Raw genomic sequence first — 21,070 nt, forward strand, 5'->3', positions numbered from 1 at the left:
CACAGCGGCGCGCGCGGACGCCCACGGCGCGGCCAGTCCCCACGGCAGGGTCAGTCCCCACGGCGCGGTCAGTCCCCACGGCGGGGTCAGTCCCCACGGCGCGGTCAGTCCCCACAGCCCAAGGCCCACGGCCCCGCAGCCGGAGAGAAAGGCAGCGGAGCCCACGCAAGCGGCGCGAGGGGCGGTCACGGCGGCGCCCAGCGCTGTGCCGGGCGGGAATGCCAGCGCCGGCCGGGCCGCCCCGGGGGTCTGCCGGCGCTGACCCGGCGAGCTTCCGCCCTTCCTGCCGGCCGCGGCGCGGCGCTCACGTCGTCCTCGCTCGGGTCCGGACGCCTGGACCCTGACCCAGCGTGCGTTTGCTGACTGACTGCACGAACGTCCGTCCCGCCGCGCGAAACCGTAGGGGCAAAGTAGGGCAAGGACAGGACAGGCGGCCCGCGTGGGGCGCGCGGCGCGGACCAGGCGTCTGCGTGCTGCGGGGCCCGCGCGGGCCGAGAGCCGCTCTCCGCGCACTGCCCCGGTGCTGGGGGCCACGAAGGGGTCTTGGCCGCTCGGACTCCGGCCGCTCCTCGGCTCCCTGGGGCGTCCCTGGAGCGGGACAGGGCGGGGGCCCAGCGGGCTGGCCAATGGCCGGCCGGGGTCCGGAGGAAGGCGGCCTCGGCAGATATTAGAGGGTGGCGGCAGGCGGCGCGGGGAGCGGGGCCTTCGATAGCTCAGTTGGTAGAGCGGAGGACTGTAGTGGGCTGGCTGCGGCAATCCTTAGGTCGCTGGTTCGATTCCGGCTCGAAGGACTTCGGCTTCTATTTTTAGCTGCGCCTCCCCTTTATTCCGGGGAGGAAGGCTGCTGCCGAGGTGGGCTGGGACGCCGCGGTGACCACCGCTGCGGGGTGGCGAGGCGCGTGTGCGCTCGCCAGGCGGTGTACAGCGTACCGGACGCGCAGGTGAACGCGCCCTTCCGGGTCACTCTTGTTATTGCGTCCGTGAAATTATACCCCTGGCGTAAAAAAAAATCTTGCCCATCTGGACTCCGCCACATTGCTGCCTTACTTACCGTGGACTCATTGGGCAGTGGGCAGTCTGGAACAACCTATAAGGCAAAGAGAAGGCAGCTAGCACCAGCCGGGGGATTAGCTCAAATGGTAGAGCGCTCGCTTAGCATGCGAGAGGTAGCGGGATCGATGCCCGCATCCTCCACTTGCCTTTTTGCGTCCGCATCACGTTAATGAACACGGAACTGCGAGACCGAGCCCCGCCAAAGCGGGCTGTGGTTTTATTGTGCAGTTCAGCGAGGCGCCCAGGAGTCGGTGGGCACTGTCCTTTTATGTCGCAGGTGCGTCTCGGGTCCTCGCCCGGCCGCTCTGTCCCGCCCGACGAGGGCCGGGTCGTTAACCGACCTCCGGGACGTCGCAGCCGGAACCGTCCTCCGGCCGGGCCCCCGGGGCCCCCAACGGCACCGGCTCAGGTACCCACGCCCGCGCGAGGCGCCCCGCGGGCCGGCCAATGGCAGCGAGCCTTACTGGGCGGGTAGCCAGCTGCCGTGGCGGCCAATCGGCGAGAGACTTCTTGTTTCCGGGCAGAGCGGGGTCCCGGCACCGCGGCGCTCGGGTTTTGTTTGGGTCCTGGGTGGAGGGCCCGGGTGCCGGGGCCCGAGGTGCCGCCTCGCTAGCGGGAGAGGGAGCGGGATCGGCGGCCCGGAGAGAGGTGAGGGGCTCCGCGCGGGCTGCGGGCCCCGCCCCCTCCTCGCTGCCCCCTCGGCCCGAGCCCGGGGGACGCCGCGACCCCTGCCCTCCGCGCCCCCGGCTCCCCTCTGCCCCGCGCCCTGCCTCCCCGCCCCTCCGGGACGAGTCTGTCTCGACCCCTCCCGTGCCCCCAGACCCACCCGGCGCAGAGCAAGCCCGGGCAGTGTGCGGGTCCTCGGAGTCGGGGGTGGAGAGCCAGTCCCCTTGCCCCCAGGCGGGACTCAGCCCAGCGTTTCTGGGGGTGCTGAGGACACCCATCACTCACCCTCAGCCACCAGTGTCGTTTGTGCGGAGCTGCGTGCCCGCTGGGCCTGAGGGGTTGGGCCCAGCCCTGTGCCCTGGAGGGACTGAGCTGGAGTCTGGGCGAGCAGGTGGCACCTGCCCGGTTTGCTCTGGCTGGCCTGGCAGGGGCCACGCTTTTGTAGTTTCCTTTCGTAGTAGGCACAGGGTAGGAACCAAGAAGGCAGGAGCAGCCTTGCAGGGCTCAGGGGAGCAACAGCAGTTTGGTCTACACCTGTGAGGACACTGGGTTCTTGGCTCTGCGCTGGAGAACCGCAGCGGGTCCGCGGGGCCGTCTCTACAGACGGCTCCGTGTCGCCGGCCGGGGTGTATGTGTGTTCTGGCCTCTCTGGTTCTCTCACCTTCGGACTGCAGGGACAGTTCGAGCCTAGTGTCCCTCAACAGGTTGAAGCCAGCGGGTCTTTGACTTGGGAACAACCAAGGTGTGGGACCCTGGTGTCCCTTGGGTCACTGAATGTGGTGGCTGGTGCTGCTTTCTCCTGGCCTTGCCGGATGGTCGTTTCTGTTTTCTAGGAGGGAGAGAGTCTCCCTAAGAACAGCTCGCAGCCACCCGGAGATACCCAAAAACTTGTTTTTGTTTTCTTCTCCCTCCCCCCCCCACCCTCGTTCTTCCCAGCTCTCAGGGCCACAGTGGGGCAGGAGGATGCTCTCCCAGCCCCGCGATGGAGCTGCGCTGTGGGGGACTGCTGTTCAGTTCTCGCTTTGATTCAGGGAACCTAGCTCATGTGGAGAAGGTGGACTCTGTGGCCAGTGACGGGGAAGGGGTAGGAGGCGGGGCCTCCGCCTCCATCAGCAGCGTCGCCTCTTCCCCTGACTACGAGTTCAACGTGTGGACCCGTCCAGACTGTGCTGAAACGGAATTTGAGAACGGAAACAGGTATGAGGGCAGAGGTGGGGGTGGAGGAGGAAGCCGGCTCCACGGCGTCAGCCCTGTGACTGCCAGTTCCTCCTCCATGGCCGGGCTTGCTCCAGCTCTCACGGGGAGCGTGTCTCCAGTCCTCCCCTGTGTAACGACCTGTGTCTCCCGCGCCGGCCTGCAGGTCATGGTTCTACTTCAGCGTCCGTGGAGGGACCCCCGGGAAACTCATCAAGATCAACATCATGAACATGAACAAGCAAAGCAAGCTGTACTCCCAGGGCATGGCCCCCTTCGTGCGCACACTGCCCACCCGGCCACGCTGGGAGCGCATCCGGGACCGGCCGACCTTTGAGGTGAGTCTGCGTGAGGAGGCAGCCAGGACCTGGGTGCTGAGAAGCGGGGAGGGGAGGAAGGGGAGTTGGCCCTTGGTGCACACCAGCTGTGGGTGTCGGCTTTCCCCCCAGCCCATGCTGGAGTCATGAGCCCTCCTCGGGCTGGCCCAGCGAGGGGCTTGATGGAAGTGGAGGGCGGGTGCGAGGCAGGCCCCAGTGGGAGCTCAGCTCCGAGACCGTCAGCGTGCTGCCCTTGCTCTCCCCCTCTGCTCCACAGATGACAGAGACACAGTTTGTGTTGTCCTTTGTTCACCGTTTCGTGGAGGGCCGCGGGGCCACCACCTTCTTCGCCTTCTGCTACCCCTTCTCCTACAGTGACTGCCAGGAGTTGCTGAACCAACTAGACCAGCGCTTTCCAGAGAACCATCATACCCATAGCAGGTGCCAACCCCGTTCTTACCCGGATACCCAAGCCTGCGTCAGATAGCGCCACTGCGACTTTGGGAATTTGCCCTAAGGGTTCTAAACCCAGTTTCTCTGTTTGGAACGTTTCTGTGTGACCTTGATCTCCCCACACTACCACCTACACTCCACTCTTCCACCTGCCAATTCAAGCCTCTTGCTGCCCCGTTCCCACCAATTAGCCAGACTGAGCCAGCACTGCCATTGCTCAGCCCTCCTTTTTCATCCGGGCCCACAGAGGACAACTCTGTCTCAGTGACGTAATGTATCCTAGGGAGCACAAATGGGGAAAGCAGGGAGTCCACCCTGCCCTAGGCTCTGCATTCCGGCAGTGCAAACTCGCCCGGATCCCTGGCCCTGTGTAGCACGACGAGGGACTATCATGGCCGCGGAGGTTAGGGAGAAGGACCAGATTTTACAAATCCTGGGCCAATGACAAGGCCCGCCTCTTGACAGGCCTCCAGGGGCTTCTGCGGGCTTAATTGTCTTTATCCCTGCAGTCCCTTGGATACCATCTATTACCACCGGGAGCTCCTTTGCTATTCCCTGGATGGACTTCGTGTAGATCTGCTCACAGTCACGTCCTGCCACGGGCTTCGAGAAGATCGAGAGCCACGCCTGGAGCAGCTGTTTCCTGATACCAGCACCCCCCGGCCGTTCCGTTTCACAGGCAAGAAGGTGAGCAGGAACGCCACCCGGGTCGTGCCTTGGCTGCAGGCACTGTTGGGAGTGGAAAGCTGTTGTCCCTAGGTGTCCTGGACACAGCCTCCGCCTGCAGCCTGAGGCAGGGGTGACAGTTCCCGCTCCACTTGCCCACTCAGCCGGCTGCAATTCTGGTGGCTTTCCTGCCTCGCCCACTTCCCGTCCGCCTCTCTGTCGCAGTGGCCCTGTGGAAGAACTGACCAATGTCTGTTCTCCTTTCCACCCCAGATCTTCTTCTTAAGCAGCAGGGTGCATCCTGGGGAGACTCCATCTAGCTTCGTCTTCAATGGCTTTCTGGACTTCATCCTTCGACCTGACGACCCCCGGGCCCAGACCCTGCGTCGCCTCTTTGTCTTTAAGCTGATTCCTATGTTGAACCCTGATGGTGTGGTCAGAGGCCACTACCGGTAAGTAGCCTCCCCTGCCGTTCCCTTCGTGCCCTGCTCTCTGCGGGGGACTGTCACCTCCCGCCTCCTGCGTTCCCGTTCCTCTTGCACTGTCACCAGGGCAAGCCCACCTGCTCTTCCCGTGCCCTGAGAACGGTGTGATCACATCCAGTGGCACTTCCGGGGAGGGGCAGACCCCAGAGAAGTGCAGGGCTGTCGGCACGGGGAGCTCACCTTAGGTTTCATGTAGGCGCGGCAGCAGAGCGAGGAGGCCTGTGTGCTTAATTCTTTCTTTCCTGAGGCAGCGTCAGCCCCCGTTTGAGAAGTCCGTCTCCCAGTCTGTCATCGCTCTCTTGGCTCCTTCACGGGAGACGGGATCTTCTCTAGACCCTGCCTCAGTCCTTGTGTTCCCACAGCACGGACTCACGTGGGGTGAATCTGAACCGTCAGTATCTGAAGCCTGATGCCATCCTGCACCCGGCTATCTATGGGGCTAAAGCCGTGCTCCTCTACCACCACGTGCACTCTCGTCTGAACTCCCAGAGTCCGCCTGAGCACCAGCCCAGTCCCCGTCTCCCCGCCGACGCCCCTCTCTCTGACCTCGAGAAAGCCAACAATCTCCAGAATGAGGCTCACCTGGGGCAGTCCTCTGACGGGGAGAACCCTGAGGCCTGGACCCAGACAGAGCCAGCGGAACAGAAGGCCAACAGTGGGTGGATTGTGCCACAACCGTCTACTGAGCTGGAGGAGCCAGCCCCCAACACCATCCCCCCCAAAGAGAGTGGCGTTGCCTACTATGTGGACCTGCATGGACACGCGTCTAAAAGGGGCTGCTTCATGTATGGAAACAGCTTTAGTGATGAGAGCACCCAGGTAGGAGTCCCAGCAATGCTATGCGAGTATGGGAGACACTGCAGGTTAGGAGGTAAGGGTTAGGCCAGTGTAGACTACCTGGGCCAAGGCAAGACAGCCTTATGTTGCAGCCATTACGTTAATGACCTTTGAGTGAGGGTCATGCTGTCAGCACCCGTCTTTTCTAGTGTTTGGGAACTTGGGAGGGAGAAATGTTGCATTATTCGGGGGAAGAAGCTAAGAGCCTAAAAGGAGGTAGAACCGCTGCTTCCCAACACCTAGAATTAACATCACAGTCAGAATTCAGGAAATGCTGGTTACTGCGGTGGTGGCGATGGGATCTGCTGTGTTGGGTCGCAGGGCTCCATGCCTGCCATCTCCTCCTTGCCTCTTGTCCCTTTTTCTTTTTTCTTTCTCAGTTGCCTTTTTCTCCCCAAACAGGTGGAAAACATGCTATATCCAAAGCTCATCTCCTTGAACTCAGCCCATTTCGACTTCCAGGGCTGCAATTTCTCAGAGAAGAACATGTATGCCCGAGACCGAAGAGATGGCCAGTCTAAAGAGGGAAGCGGCCGTGTTGCAATCTACAAAGCCTCAGGGATAATCCACAGGTTGGGTGGACACTGGGGTACCCTTGATAATAGCCTCCTTGAAGAAAACAATGCCCAGGGCAAGGTGTTTGAGCGGCAGGGGCCATCCACGCCTTCGCACAAGAGAGCCTCCAGTTAGCATTGCTGTCTGTAGTCTGGGGCTCTGCCTTTTTTGGGGACTCCCTGGGTATATGGTGTATGGTGTATGGCCAAGGTCAGTTACTGAGATCATGAGCACTTTCTATTTGTGTTCATTGTTTTCACAAGCAGTTGCCTTTAGACCACGTAACCTGTCCCCCACGGTGTGTCCTGGCGTCTGTTCAGGCGGGACACTGATAAAAGTCTCTGTGTCTTAGCTACACACTTGAATGCAACTACAACACTGGACGCTCAGTAAACAGCATCCCTGCTGCCTGCCATGACAACGGGCGTGCCAGCCCCCCTCCCCCGCCGGCTTTCCCCTCCAGATACACTGTGGAGCTGTTTGAGCAGGTACGAACACGTGGGCTGAGGGGGAGAGGGGGCCCTCAACCTCGGGAAAGGCCCCACCCCCGCTGCCTGCCTCTTCACCGGGGCCACGCTCAGCACTGTGGTGTCCTCAGCGGACAGGAGCGTGCCTGACTGAGGCGGAGCTGTAGGTGAACGGGCAGTGGCTCTGGCCCACGCCACAGAGGATCCTCTAGCACGCTGCCGTCAGTCTATGCCTCTGAGTTGGTCTTCCTCATTCTTCCGGGTGTGTTCATGCCTGGGCTCAAAAGTACCCCCACTGGAGCAATCCTGAAGACTCCAGTTTTCCTGGGACAAAAAAGGAGTAGAAAGAACTTCAGGCTTCTGCTGGGAAAACTCCCTCATGGCGCCCGCCAGAAAGCACATTGTCCCTGCTCCTAATGGATGAGACCCCCAGGGGGACAATGGTTTAGGGAAAGGCTCTAAACCCACTTGAGCTAAAAAGCTGAGGCACAAGTTAGGGTACCTACTGAGCAAATTGTAGGCCTGGCCTCCTTCCCTTCTACTGTGCTATGCCCCCCGCCCCCCTTTAACACAGCAGCATGGACTAGAGGGCCGAGATGCTGAGCCAAATTGGACTCCCCACAGGTGGGACGTGCTATGGCCATTGCAGCCCTGGACATGGCCGAATGCAACCCCTGGCCCCGGATCGTGCTGTCAGAACACAGCAGCCTCACTAACCTACGGGCCTGGATGCTAAAACACGTGCGCAACAGCCGAGGCCTAAGCAGCACCGTGAATGTGGGTGGCAGCAAGAGGAGAGGTGCTCGGACTCCACCCAGAAGTAACAAGTAAGACCTGCAGGCTGGGAGGGAGGAGGGGGAGGAGGCGGAGGAGGTGGAAAGGGACGTACGTGGGCAGAGCTCTAGAGCCAGTTCTAAGCCTTGAGCCTTGAGCTCCTTCCCTCCGAAAAGTAGCACATGGGGAATATTTTCAGGGTTTAGTAAAATCAGTGAATTAGTAAGATCAGTTCATCTTTGCGAACTGCCTTCCACCTGACGCTGTGTGCTTCTGACATGGCTAAGGATCAGGCTGGGGGACTCCCCGCTCCAGAACTCTACACCAAACCGCATGTAACTGAGGCGAGAGTGGCACGGGTCTCTTGCCTGTGGCTGTGAATGACTAATTGGAGTTCCAGAGCGAGTGTCAGGGTAATTCCCTGGGAGACAGAGCTGCTCAGGGACATCCTGAGACGAGCTAGAAGCCCTCAGGCAGGAGACCTCATCCATGGACACGAACCCCTCTCTTCCCTCGGATTAGCTCCCTATGCCTTCTTTACCCCAGAGATAAAGCTTCATGAAGCAGGAGGCCTGAGGAATGCCGTGCCAGCCTCCCCGGGCCCAGGCCTAACTGGCGTCTGCTTCCTTGCAGTGGACTGCCCGTTTCCTGCTCTGAAAACACGCTGAGCCGGGCGCGAAGTTTTAGCACTGGCACAAGTGCTGGGGGTAGCAGCAGCAGCCAACAAAATTCTCCACAGATGAAGAACTCCCCCAGCTTTCCTTTCCATGGCAGCCGGCCTGCAGGGCTGCCAGTCCTGGGCTCTAGCACCCAGAAGGTCAGCCACCGGGTGCTGGGCCCTGTCAGAGGTAAGCCAGTCTGGGAGCCCCTGCAGCAGGTGTTCGGTTGTTTGGGCCATTGCTGGGGCAAGTGAGAGCTTGAAGATACACACTTGGACTGGGTCCAAGGGGTCAATCAATAAAATTAGTTTGTAGCAGAATCTGCAACCTCTCCTGCGACCTTGGTGTTCCCTGCGGCATGACTCCAGGGCGGCACTCTGTGGCCATAGGTGGGGTGCTGGGAGCCAGGGACGTTGCCGAGGAGACACTAGCCGAAGCAGTGCTGCACACAGAGTCGCCACGTCACGGATGGGGTCAGTCTGTCTTCTTGGGGACAGTCTAAGAGGACATCCTCAGAATCCAGGCTGCAGCACCGTCGTCCTGTACGTGATCTCTGTGAGCTGAAATTGTTCCCGGCTTCAGAGCTGATTCGGAAAGTGTGTCAGAGGATTCCAACTTCCAGAGGCAAACAGAACTGCAGACAGCTTGTATTCCAGGCTTACAAAGTACCAGCTGGCCCTTTCCGGCAGTGGGCACACTTGCTGCACTGCACGTGAGGACCCCGTGATGAGACCCCACCTGATGAGTACAGCAGGTTCTCAGGCGGACATTTGTGAGTACCAGGAATAGATGGGCCTTTAGGGAAAAAGAAGAGAAAGTAACTGGGAGTAACCAGGGTTGTTGGGAGGGCGAGAGTCCTTCTGGAAATACACTAGACCCCAAGTCAGTACCGTGCTCAGCATCTGGGCTACAGAAACCTTGCCAGAGGAGGGAGGCTTGTAAGCTGGAGCCAAGGGTTTGCTGGTCTTCCCGCCGCACTCGTCCATCTTAGCATTTCCCTGCGTCTCAGCTCGTAGCCATGCTGTTCGCGCAGAGCAGGCGTGCGCTAGGGTCTGAGTGCTTCTGCAGGAGAGAGCAGTGCTCCCTGCCAGCTTTGACTCCTAAAACGGTCAACCTGCTCATCGCTGCTCATGTTCCAAGCCCCATTCTTTGAGGTTCTATCCTCATCAGAAAGGATCCTTTTATGTACTGTGTGTGAAAGAGAGGATTAGAGTAATAGTAGTGACTTACGGTAGTGTTCCCGAGACCAAGGCTGTTTAAGGGTGGTTTGTCCAAGACTGCACAGCTGTTAAGTGACAGAGTTACTCAAATGTGTGTTCTTCACACTCCAGTATACCGAGTTTTCATGTTAAATCTGGATAGAGTCTGTCTGTCTCTTTTTCTTTCTTTTCTCTCTCTCTCTCTCTCTCCCTCTCTTTTTCCCCCTTTATCTTTTTGGTCAGTCTCTCTGTTCTGGGAATTCTTCTACCAGCATCATAAATTCTCCTCTGGGTACCAAGGGAAATAGGAAAGAGCCTTTCTAGGGCGTCACTGGAGAACCTGAGGCAGTTTCTAATCAGTGTTTCACTAACATCCTCTCCGCCTCCCTCCCAGTGGAGAGTGCTGTATTGTATTCTTGAAAAACATGTATTGTTTCTCTGTAATTTCCCCAGGTAATTAATAGAAAATACGTGTAGCCCCTGAGTACTGACTTGAAACTCATTAGGGGAGACAGGACTGTGACTACACCACAAAAGCACACATACATCATGAACATCTAGGGGACGTGGAGGGCAACTGTGGCAGATAAATGCAAGTGTAATTAACCAGGAATGTCCCGGTGAGAGGTCGTTTTGAAGAATATAGAAGGTTTGACAGAAACATTCCAGAAAGGAATAGAGATGCCAAAAGCATGTATAACCTGCTGGTCTACAAAGGGTCAATCAGGGGAAGAGAGGTAAAGAGAAGTAAAAGTAAGGATTACGAGTTTCTGCAGAAATATGGTAACAGCTGTGTGTTTTCTAAAAATCATCACTAAATTCAGGGCTGCCTGCGAACTGCACATACTGCACGGGAAAGGGAGGTGAGAGCCTGGCCGTAGAGGACCACAGCCTCCACCAGGGTCTGGAAAGAGAGGCCAGCATAAGCGTTAGAAACCAAGTGGCAGGATGCGGTGATGGGGAAGACAGGAACCAAGAGGGCTTCCGGGCTACAAGCCAACGGAGAAAGTTACGGTGACAGTAATGACACTGCTGGAAGAGAAGTGGAGTTCTCTGTTTCAGAAACTTGCAGAAGTCATGGCTATCCACATGGAGCTTCCCTGTAGGCAGAAAAGTACGGAAGCAGAGGAAAGCATCTTGACTCCTGCGTTCCACTGGACATGGGCTGGGCCGTGACTTTTGTTGTTCCACCTTTTAAAGTCCCTGTTGGATTGCACAGTGGGGAGCTAGCCCAGGTTTGCGACAGGGACCCCGATGCAGACTGTGGCATTTGGACTTGGCATCTTCAGCCAGCCTTGGGAGAACGTGCTTGCCCAGTCGGGCTGTCCTGTAGCATTCCCTGGTCCACATGCGTGGCTCTTTGCCTCGTACTTCCCAGCACTTTGTTTTCCAAGCTGGGAGGAACACACCCCCACATCTTGGAAATCTTAACTGTAAACCCAAACCACCTACACTTTCCAAACCCACAACTGAGCCTGTGGTTGACAAGGATTTTCTTCTTTCTTGTGAATTTATTTAGAAGAAATTTCCCACTAAAGTATAATAATTTTATCACTATACATTTAATTAACGACTGTCCTTTACTGGCCAGAACAAAACATGAGATGGGGCTGCCAAGGAGTTTCAGAAAGGATCCGGCAGCCCAGCCAGGAGATGATAGTTAAGGAACTACTCTGACAGATCTACCCGCAGAGAGCCTGGGGGATGACATTTCAGGTCAGTGAGTAGACAGCTTGCAGCAAACAGGAGTGCTCTTGGGACAGGAAGCTGGCAGGGCCTTGACGAAGCCTTGGCTCCTAGCACCTCCTGACCTCAGTGCCAGGATCTCCTCTACCTCATTCTCCCTGCTGCAAAAACATGCCCGGAGTACCACTTTCCCAAATGGTCACGTTCCCATCCCCCTGGCTCAGCGCACACGGTGCAGTCAAGCAGCTGCTCTTGCTGCAGAGAAGAGGTTATTAGAGAATAGCTAAAGCGGGGATGGAGTGAGGGAAGTCAAAAGCCTGCAAAGATCCTGTACAAAGTGAAGCAAACAGCCAGAAGTGCCTGCCGGGGGACAGGTAAACTACCTTCTCCTCTACCAATTTCGTAGTGATAAAGTAGGGCAAGGACTAGGGGTTCACACAACCGAAGAAGGCGCTCGCTGTCAGGGTCAGGCAGGTGCCTCACTTGCTCCATTCTAGTCCTGGCCTTGGATCCCAGCAGGAGGCTCACTCAGTAACTGCAGCTTATTCCCTGGCCCTTCGGCCTACCCAGCAGCATCCTGGTATGAAAGACAAGATGGTTATGGATAAAAGCAAGGGCCTTTAGCGGTCACCCTACCATCACCATTCTCATCCTTCCCAGCTCTGTTACTTCAACCTGAGGTTCCTAGAACTCTTTCCTGGCCTCTGCAGTGTCTTGGCCTGTTAGTAAAAGATGAAAAGTTAGGAGCAAAATCCAGTTGGGCGATTTGTCAAGTCTGTGATCTTCATGGGAATTCAGTGAGATCTGGGATGCTGCATAGAGGGACATTTCCAAATTCTGGAGGGTGATGCAGGACCTAGCTACAAGTAACTGCTCCATCAAATTGTGAGGCCTTAGAACATCCATTCAACTCATACAAGGGGAGGTTGGTCTGAGCCAACCTCCATCTTGCTACTCCCAAAATGGAACCTATTGTTGAGTAGAACCTTGAAGCCTCTGGACACAGAGCTGATCACACACATCCCTCTTATACGCCACCATAAACTCTCCCCACAGCTCAGAACTAAGAAACAGAGTTCCACCTTCCCCCCTTTACTCCCTGTCTCAATGGGGACTAAGTGGCCGGGATTGTACCAGAGCCCAGACAGGAGACACTGGGCTGTGCACACAGATCCCAGGCAGGTGTAGACTTAAGACAGTCATGGAAGTGATGACGGAGCTGCCATCTCAGTGCCTGCCTCTCCAGACCCGGCACTCCTCAGTCCTTGTCTCCTGTCCTGGGACTCTCATCAGGGGCAGGATTCCTGGATTGTCTGCGTGCCTTTCCCGCAATCCCTACGTCTATTTTGCTTTGACCTTTTTTTGACATCATTTGCCTGTTTTGCTTTCTACCCTCTTGAGTGTCACTCAGACTCTCCCTAGTATTTACACGTCAAAGGCTTTCACACACTTCCTTGCTCTCTCTTCCTTCTTCCTAGGAGTGTGTGTGGCTCATCCCGCACATGCCTGTGTGGACAAATCTCCCAGATCACCTACATATGCCGTATTTCCTCTATCGTTTTTTCTGCCTACTTTGCAGTCACCCGGGCATCATCTTGACATGTTTGTCACAGATTTGGCCAAGTTTGGGCCCAGTGTCTCTGAGACATTGCTGACAGCTAATGTTTCAGATTTTTGAACACAACTATGGCTCTCTCAGCCTGTCCTGTTGCCATATTTTCAATAGCTCCTTAGTCTGGTGGTTTCTGACTCTTGACCGTGTAGGCACTGGTTGGTACAGTGTTTCAGCACAACCCCTCATCGGTACCGTAGGTTTGTGTCCTAAGATCTCTCCCTGTCTTAGCTGGGGCCCTTTCAGAATTCGTTACTGCCTAATACAGTCCAGTGTATCAGGAAAGACGTTATCGTTGCCTACTTTCTTTACTTTTTTGGGTAACATTTATTTATTTGTTTGAAAGTTAGAGAGGTCTTTCATCTACTGGTTCACTCCACAAATGGCTGCAGAGGGCTGGAGCTGCACCGAGCTGAAGCCAGGAGCTTCTTCCAAGTCTCCCACATTGTGTGCAGGGGCCCAAGCAGTTGGGGCCATTTTCCACTGCTTTCCCAGGCACATTAGCAGGGAGTTGGGTTGGGAAATGGAGCAGCCAGGACTCAGACCGGTCCCCAGCATTGCAAGTGGCGGCTTAACCTGCTAAGCCACAACGCCACCCCCTCCTCCGCAATTGCCTACTTTCTAAAGCCCTTCCTGTCTAACGTGTTGCTTTGTTAGGAGTCAGCTGGCATGCTGGCACCTCCACTAAATTCGTTTCTGTGTGAGTTAACAGCACATTCAGTTTGAGAGCATCAGGTACCTGGGGTCTTTCTGTGATGAGGACCTGCCAAGCCTGCAGCCTCTCTACCCCATGCATTCACCTTCTGCCCCACTGGGATCCCACACTTCAGCCACAAGGAGTGGGCCAGAGAGAGCTGCCACAAAGGGCATAACCATTTGCCTTTAACTCAGGTCATGAATCTATGAACAACTCTGAGCTTGTGAACAAGACAAAGTAATGAGAGGATAATTTAACTACCTGGCATGGTCAAGAAGGCCTCACAGAGGTAACATCTGAGATGGCCCATGAAAGATAGTCAAGAAAAGGGAACAGGAACCACACAGCTGGTAGCCCTGAGGGGCCATAGCAGGGGTGTGAAGAACCAACATCCTACCGAGGCTGTGTAGATGGGAACCACAGTGATTTCTGATCAGACCTGTGTTTTAGAGTAATTTCTGGCACCTATGTGAAGGATGGATGGTAAGAGAAGAGATTCAGGCTAGGGAGACCACTAGGGAAATTTTTTTTTTTCCAAATAACTGTCAGTGGTGAGAGATTAAAGGGGGGCCAGCGCAGTAGGTTAATCCTCCACCTGAAGTGCCGTCATCCCATATGGGCACCAGTTCTAGTCCTGGCTGCTCCTCTTCTGATCCAGCTCTCTGCTGTGGCCTGGGAAAGCAGTGGAGGATGGCCCAAGTCCTTGGTCCCCTGCACCCATGTGGGAGACTGGGAAGAAGCTCCTGGCTCCTGATTGGCACAGCTCTGGCCATTGTGGCCATTAGGGGAGTGAACCAGCGGATGGAAGACCTTTCTGTCTCTCCCTCTCACTGTAACTCTACCTCTCAAATAAAAAAAATTTTTTTTTTTTTAAAAAGAGAGAGATTAAAGGAAGAACTCAGACAGATGCAGAGGCAGAATGGTCAACTGATCAAACACAATATAAGGGAAGAAAAAAAGACAGATGAAACCAGGCTTCTAGCAGGTAGGTTGCTCACCAAGATAGGGAAAATGAAAGGCAGGCAGGGAAAGACAGAGTTTTGTTCTGGTCATAGCAAGTTCCCTGGTAGAAACGTCCAGTGGACAATTAGAGCTGGATTTCAGGAGAAAAGGGCTAGAGAGAGACTGGGGGACAGAATAACAGGGAACACCGACAATCAGGGGGCTGGAAAAGGAGCACTTAGACCCAGTGTTAAAGTGGTGCCGCGCTTGGAAACAGGCTTCTAACCAGGGGGAGCCAGGTCCATCTCATGGTGCTGCACTTATTTTCCCTTTTCTCTGTTTATCTCTCCCACTCAGAGCCCAGAAGCCAGGACAGGAGGAGGCGGCAACAGCCACTGAACCATCGCCCCACTGCTAGTAGCTTGGCCCCATCCCCAACTCCTGCCAGTTCCGGCCCAGCATCCTCACGCAATCTGGGCTCCTGCCTACTGCCCAGTTCACTCAGCGTATCAGGTCTGTACCCATTGCCCCTGAAACCTGGGTTGGCCAACTTCCTCCCTTCTCCACCACCCAGGGCTTAGGCCAGGCTCCTGACCAGGCCTGAGCAAATGCTGTCAGCCACGCTGCCACCCGCTCTGGAGCTCCTTCTCAACTTGATGCAATGCTCCTTTAGACCAGGGACATTGGTTACTTACTGGTATCCTAAACCCCCAACACCTGTGCCTTTGTAGAGAGAGCTGGAATTTAAAGAATGTCTTTGTAAAATAAAAAAAAGTTAACATTTTTTGAGCGTTTACCATATGCTAGGCACTGCTGTATGCACTTTGTCTCATTTAATCCTCACTTTTAGCTGAAGATCCTGAGGACTTTTCTGCCTGCAAAGTGTTACTTACCCAAGTGCCTTGACTTCAGGGGCTGGGCAACATTAGATACAACTGGAGAATGAAAAAACCCACAGACCTTTCATCTGTCCTCACTGAAGATGTAACCGTATCACCCACACAGAACCCAAGTGTCTACTTCTAAGTTACAGACCCAGCTGTGTGAAGAACTGCACAGGAATGGTTCCTAAGACTCCAGTCTAACATCTTCTAGGACACATTAGGGACCTGCCACCCTTTCCCTCCCTCTCACAGCTACTCCCAACCTGCTACCTCTCCTCAAAGGATAGCACTCAATCCACCAGGCCTGGGTAGAGCTGACTTGATCCTTAAATGCTTCATCATGTGACTGGAGCAAGCCCTAAGGTCTATGCATTTTACCAGGTAGTTAAGCTTAGGTGGGTTCTAACTCTGCCCCAGGCTACTACTGTTACCCCATGGACCTGACCCAATAGAGCCTCACTCAAGAGCAATTTTATCTCCTAGTGGACATTTGGTGATGTCTGGGGATACTTTTGGTTAGTACAGGGGGCAGGGGAGGAAGCATCAGAGTGGTTAGAGTCTAGGGATGCTAAACATCTTAGATTGCTAGGATGGCTCCCTATGGCTAAGAGTTCCGAAACCCAGAGTGTCGAGATAGTCCCAAGGTTGAGCGATCCTGACCCAAAGGAAGTTCTCCCCTCTTTTCCATGGCCCCTACCCTGATAACCAGTTTCCTGTATTCTCTAGGGAACAGCTCACTCTTATCCTCGGGGGACAAGCCAGAGGCTGTCATGGTGATTGGGAAAGGTCTGCTAGGGGCTGGAGCTCGGATCCCCTGCATCAGGACCCGACTGCAGGTAACTGAGTCTTCCCCGGCCCGCAGCCTGGCAACTCCGACAGAACCTAGCGGGGCACTGGTCCTCTGGGCAGCGGGAGGGCGAATGCTCAGCACTGCTTTCCAGCCTCCACCCCAGCCCTAGCAGCTGCCCCGGTGTCTGCGTGCCTGTCTGCCCGGTGTCCCACCCCACGCCCATCAGCCAGATGTCTTGCTTGCTTCCAACCCATGCCCCTGCCAGATACACCCGAACCTCAGGCTACTAGCTTTGGCTCCCTGCCCGGCCTGCCCTTAGCTTCTCCTCTTTTTCTGCCCAGACCTGTCCAAGGAGAGTTTCCGCCAGGAGGGGTCCCGGATTCCCCAGGTAACACATCTGGTTGCTGCTCCTAGGAACAGCCCTGCCACCAATCCCGATTCCGTTCAGACCCGTGCCAGGTCAGCTAAGGTTGAGTGTAGGCAGCAGCGGACTCGAGGGGGAAGCCTAGGCTCTGGCAGGGGCGAAGGAGTAGGTGCTCCCCCATCTTCCTACACAGCGCTGCTTTATTCAGCCAGACCTTGGCCATGGGACAGCTGTGGAGGCTAAATAAATGCTGGTTCCTTTTGCCTAGTTATGAAAGACTTTGAATGCGTAGTTGAGGACTGAATCCAGAAATTCTCTGGCTGTTACCCTGCCTCTCCATCTCAACCAGGGACAGTACCGAGGAATTCAAGGTCCTAGGACCTCTGGTTACCCTTATACTACACTCTTACTCATGGAAACTCTAGAAGCAAACCTTGGAGCAAAAAAGCTCCTGAAAGAATCCAGCCTCTTAGCCTACCCCTGTCCACACAGGCTGGGCCCGGGCTGGCCCGGGGCTCACCGCCGCCTCGCAGAGGGATGAGAGGCTCTTCAGGCCCCACATCCCCTGCACCCCGGACCAGGGAGAGCAGTGAGCCGGAACCCCGCTCTGCTACACCAGGGTGAGCACCAGGTCCAATCCCCCGCCCCATCCCTCGTTTCTTCTACCCCACATTCCCATTTCTGTGGGATAATTTTCTCTTTCCTACTCCATTTGACCCCTGAAGACTAAATGCCTTTTATTAAGGCCTTCACACCAAAGGACAGGCCACCAACTTCTGGTTAGGGCCTCAGGCCTAGAAGCCGGCTGGTTCTAGCCGCAGACCATTGTGCGGCCATCGACCTGCCCGTGCTCACCCCGTATCACCTCTCCACCTCCTTCACCTCCCAGCCCCCCACTCACAGACCAGAAGAGAGGCAGAGTTCTCACAGCCCTGACTCCTCTCTCTTCTCTGTTGTTGCAGGCTGCCTCAGGCCAGGCCCCCACGGCCCCGCTCTGCCCCTGCCTTTTCTATTTCCTGTAGCCTCTCTGACTCCCCGGCCAGGATCTGTCACAGCGGGGGTCCCTTGGGCCAACCTGAGGTTTGTTTTGCTCCTGCACCCCCTCCACTCACTGTCTCTCCCCGGGTCTGACAGTGGCCAGGGTGCAGCTCCTGGTGCGGACCCCAGTGAGAAGGGAACGTGCTAGTCTTCCCCTCAGCTGCGGACTCCACGTGGCGGCTGGACGTCCCGGACAGGACACATTAGGGACCTGCCACCCTTCCCCTCCCTCCACGGCACAAGAGTTTGGGACCACAAAAAAATATAACTATATTTTTATATTGGAGGGGCACTGGGGAGAAGTGGGGGGGAAAGCAGCCCCTAACACTGGGCCCTAGTCAGTGGCAGCTTCTTGTTCCATAGGGTTAAGGAAGACTTTGAGGAAATAAAAGTTGTTTGGAAAACTCCAGGTGTAGTTGCTTTGCGTGTTGTGATGGGCAGAGGGATGAAGTGTGGAGGCCCCTCACACCCTCCATCTGGCCTCAGACTATGTCCTGGAGCCCTAGAAAAGAGGGGGAAAGACTTGAGGTAAGGAAGACGCCGCAGCTCTCCTCTGGGCATCCTCCGGAGTCACTTCCCCGACCCTGCCCCCGTCCTGCTCTCCATAGCCAGGCCGTGGCCCCGCGGCGCGGGAGGCCTCAGTCCGCCTCCCGGGCCCGCTCCAGGCGCAGTCGGCCTACGGGAGCCTGGGGCCACAAACGAAACCGCGGGGAGGCGCCCCCAGTGCCTCCCGGCCCCCACCCCGGTTCCCCCGGGGAGCAGCTGGCGGGGGGGCCCAGCTCTGCACTGCCTCCCGCTCGGCCCGACGCGCTCTGACCGCGAGTCTCGAACCCCGCAGGCCCTGGGCGCGGCCTCGCCACCCAGCTCTCCGGCCCCGGACCACTACCTGAGGGCGGAGAAAGCGCCACTCTCATTCTTGCTTCTTGGGGTTGTTGACGGCCACGTAGTGGTAGAGGACGACAAGCAGGAAGAGCGACACGCCCAGCATGTTGGCGAAGATGGCGAGCTGCACGTCCGTGATCATCCTGCGGGCAAGAGGGGGGATGAGCTTCGCGCCGGCGCCCCTCTCGCCCCCACGGCCCCGCCACCGCGGGGCTGGCCCGGAGGACGGCGCCTGCGAGCCGCTCACCTGCCCCGCCCGCCTCGGACCCTACGCCGCCTCCACACAGCACAGAGGTAGGAGACCCGGACCGGAACTTCGTCGTGCCAGCCCCGGCCAAGCACGCCACTTCCGGCCGCGCGGCGCTGTCGGGGCGGCCTCTCTAGCCCCGCCGTCTCGCCTGCTCCCGCGCGCGCGCGAGGGGCGGGGTCTCGGGCGGGGCCGCGGTGGACGCCCCGCCGTAGGGGGTGGGGCGGGGCCGCGGGCGCGCGCCTGGGGCAGGGAGCCGCGCAGCTGGCCGCAGCTGGCGGGCCTGGGGCGCGCCGAGCGGAGCTGCGGTGGCTGCCAACTCCGAGCCAAGGAGTGGACCTGGGCGAGGGTGCGGCTTCGGGGCGGGCGGGGGACTCGGCCTGGCCTGCGGGCTTCGACCCCCCCCTTCCTGCCTCGGCCCCCAGTACTGCTGCCCACCCTTCGCTTCCCAGGCCGGCCCACCAGGTGTTTCCTTTGGGTCCTGGCCTCGCTGTCCTCTCCCTGTATCGGGAGGCGGGGACGGGAGTGGGAGGCGGTGCAGAGCAGGGACAGGGCTAGGGCTGTGGGTGTCCCTCTCCCCGCCGCCAGACTAAGGCTTTTCGGACCCACCTCCGACCAAGCAGGAGGGTCCTGCCCGTGATCTGAGCAGTGCCTGTCTTACCCGGGCTCCCTCCCTCCTCCGCATCCCTGGAGGTGGGCGTCGGAAATGGGGCGGACCCTCCGGGAATCGCAACCCAAACCATGGGACTGGGGCCAAGTGGGAAATCACCCCCCCCCCGGATGTGAGGGAGGGGCAGGGGTCACTGGTTCCCGGCGGAAGACGACGAGGTGGCTGCGGGTGGACGCTGGAGGGTCCCCACCTAGGGGAGACGCGGCCTGGAGCTTCGCAGCCCTCTGCCCGGCCAGGATCTTCTCCCCCCTCTCCTCTCTCCCAGCTTCACCATAAAAGGGCACGGCACAGAGCCAGGCTGGGGGGGGGGGGGCTGCTGCTCTGGAGCTGTCAGGGGTAATGCAAGCCAGTTGCTTTGCGGTGGAGGGGCTAGGACTCAGGGGAGGCCTTGGTTTCCCCCGAGCCAAAGAAAACTCTACAGGAGCTGCTAGAGGGGCTAGAACCGCTGGGACAGGGGCGACTTGCTGTCTGTGGAGCTGGTGAGCAGGCTGTACCAGCCCAAGCGGGCTTTCCTGGCCCTGGACCCTCAGCAGTTTGTGCACCTCCCCCATCCCCCTTGTTCCAGTCCAGTAGGTCCTAAACTCAATCCACGCCTTTGTAGTCTGAGGTTCTCCTGCCCAACCCCCACCTCACCTCCCAGCCCCCACCCAACATTTCCCAGAAATCTCGTGTTTGGACTCCCAAGCCCACATCCCCTCCACCTCCAGCTGGTGAAGCCCTGGACATGCGCCGACCTCACTGAGCTGCTCTGGAGAGAGGGGCTCGATCTTGGAGGACTGCTCATCATACTTGATGTCTCCCAGAAACGTGAGGCAGCCCCGGGTCCCGCCAGACGCCCGGGGTCTACTGGTGACTCAGAACCAGGCCTCCCTTTTTTAAACAAACTCTACCTCTAGGTTGATCCTGGAAGGTACTAGACTGCATATGACATGACAGAAACCCTTGGAGGTGCTTCCATTTCCAGGTGTCCTACAACCAACCAAGCCAGGTGCGTGGTACCGTAGACCATCAGAGCCCAAGGGGGACTTCAAGATTATTTTATATCAGAAGATAGGTCCTACAGCTGGTTAAAGACGGTGTCACTTACTCCTCCTGCCTCTACCCCACGTTCCAGTCAAAAACAGACCCAATAGGTTGTCCTAGGGTCAAGGACAAGAGGGAGAGCGTTTGCTTTGGGAGCACCCAGAAATGTCCTGCACCTCCCGGAACTTCCTGTGCCTAGGTCAGCGACTCCTTATCAGCCGTGCGTGGGTCATTTGGCCTTGTGCCTGGAAGAACTGAAATAAAAATGGTTTCTGGGAGTCAGCTAGACTCAGCTAAGAACTGACAATGCTTGAAAAAAGCTTGGACGGAAAAGTATGTGGGAAGTGAGACAGGCAAAGCCTCACCCCGGGAAGACTGGGGCGGGTGAGCGAGGGCTGCAAGCAGGGCATTGCGGGACTTAATCTCAGATTGCTGTGCCATTTTCAAGAAAAGCCCATGAGGCTAGGATTAGGCGTGAGGAAGCAACAAGACCTGGGGGGAGGGGAACTGGACCCCAAACCCAGGGAGGAGGACTCCTAAGTCTTACACCTGGAGTCAGAGTTGGCAGGAAAAGGCCAGTGTATCCATGTGGGGAGGAGTGAACTTTGCCAAGAACTCCCCACAAGCTTGCATCCCCATCTGGCTTGGCATGACCCGAGGCTCAAGCCATGATTCCTCCCGCCTTCCTCCCAATATTCCGCACTCCAACGGCGAGTGTCAGGCAGAAAATGCTCCTATTGCTGCTGCCCCCGTGGCTGGTGTGGCCCTGGGAACATGAGCTCACCACGCAGGCAGTGACGACTGAATGAATGAGTCGGTTGCCGAGTATGGCCAAGATTTCCCCTGGCACTAGATCCTTGGAAATCCCCCATCCCGGAGAAGTTATTAACTAGATCTTGTCCTAGTGCCC

The 21,070-nt window shown here is 57.2% G+C and overlaps 2 protein-coding genes and 1 non-coding gene across 7 annotated transcripts; 2 read left to right on the top strand and 1 right to left on the bottom strand.

The window, feature by feature from the left end:
* Window positions 1-702: 702 nt before the first annotated feature.
* TRNAY-GUA (transfer RNA tyrosine (anticodon GUA)) lies at window positions 703-791 on the top strand. The gene is given in 2 exon segments: window positions 703-739; window positions 756-791. It is a non-coding gene; the product is annotated as a tRNA-Tyr (tRNA).
* A 511-nt stretch (window positions 792-1,302) lies between these two features.
* On the top strand, window positions 1,303-17,551 carry AGBL5 (AGBL carboxypeptidase 5). Of its 5 annotated transcripts, none has more exons than XM_062209118.1 (15): window positions 1,303-1,330; window positions 2,656-2,916; window positions 3,080-3,251; window positions 3,508-3,671; window positions 4,193-4,370; window positions 4,623-4,801; window positions 5,197-5,653; window positions 6,074-6,243; window positions 6,579-6,714; window positions 7,318-7,520; window positions 8,101-8,315; window positions 14,620-14,775; window positions 15,873-15,982; window positions 16,793-16,920; window positions 17,263-17,551. In XM_062209118.1, exons 2-15 carry the CDS (start codon window positions 2,702-2,704, stop codon window positions 17,429-17,431), a joined length of 2,652 nt encoding a protein of 883 aa, XP_062065102.1. In that variant the 5' UTR covers window positions 1,303-1,330; window positions 2,656-2,701; the 3' UTR covers window positions 17,432-17,551. The 5 variants fall into 5 exon arrangements, with proteins under 5 accessions (XP_062065102.1, XP_062065103.1, XP_062065101.1 ...); XM_062209119.1 differs by lacking the exons at window positions 1,303-1,330; window positions 16,793-16,920 and adding exons at window positions 1,582-1,701; window positions 16,278-16,324; XM_062209117.1 differs by lacking the exon at window positions 1,303-1,330 and adding an exon at window positions 1,582-1,701.
* A 50-nt stretch (window positions 17,552-17,601) lies between these two features.
* Window positions 17,602-18,575, bottom strand: OST4 (oligosaccharyltransferase complex subunit 4, non-catalytic). The gene is made up of 3 exons (XM_062209123.1): window positions 18,468-18,575; window positions 18,225-18,363; window positions 17,602-17,840 (listed from the first exon to the last, which is right to left on the bottom strand). The coding sequence occupies exon 2, from the start codon at window positions 18,360-18,362 to the stop codon at window positions 18,249-18,251; it is 114 nt and encodes a 37-aa protein (XP_062065107.1). The 5' UTR covers window position 18,363; window positions 18,468-18,575; the 3' UTR covers window positions 17,602-17,840; window positions 18,225-18,248.
* Window positions 18,576-21,070: the final 2,495 nt, after the last annotated feature.

The sequence above is a fragment of the Lepus europaeus genome, chromosome 13, assembly GCF_033115175.1.
Source record: "Lepus europaeus isolate LE1 chromosome 13, mLepTim1.pri, whole genome shotgun sequence".
NCBI classification, from domain to species: domain Eukaryota; kingdom Metazoa; phylum Chordata; class Mammalia; order Lagomorpha; family Leporidae; genus Lepus; species Lepus europaeus.

Coding starts and splice junctions, on each gene's coding strand:
- OST4 (XM_062209123.1), bottom strand. CDS start 18,362: ATGATCACGGACGTGCAGCTCGCCATCTTCGCCAACATGCTGGGCGTG.
- AGBL5 (XM_062209118.1), top strand. CDS start 2,702: ATGGAGCTGCGCTGTGGGGGACTGCTGTTCAGTTCTCGCTTTGATTCA. Junction 3,252..3,507: donor GGGACCGGCCGACCTTTGAG/GTGAGTCTGCGT, acceptor TCTGCTCCACAG/ATGACAGAGACACAGTTTGT. Junction 6,715..7,317: donor CTGTGGAGCTGTTTGAGCAG/GTACGAACACGT, acceptor GACTCCCCACAG/GTGGGACGTGCTATGGCCAT.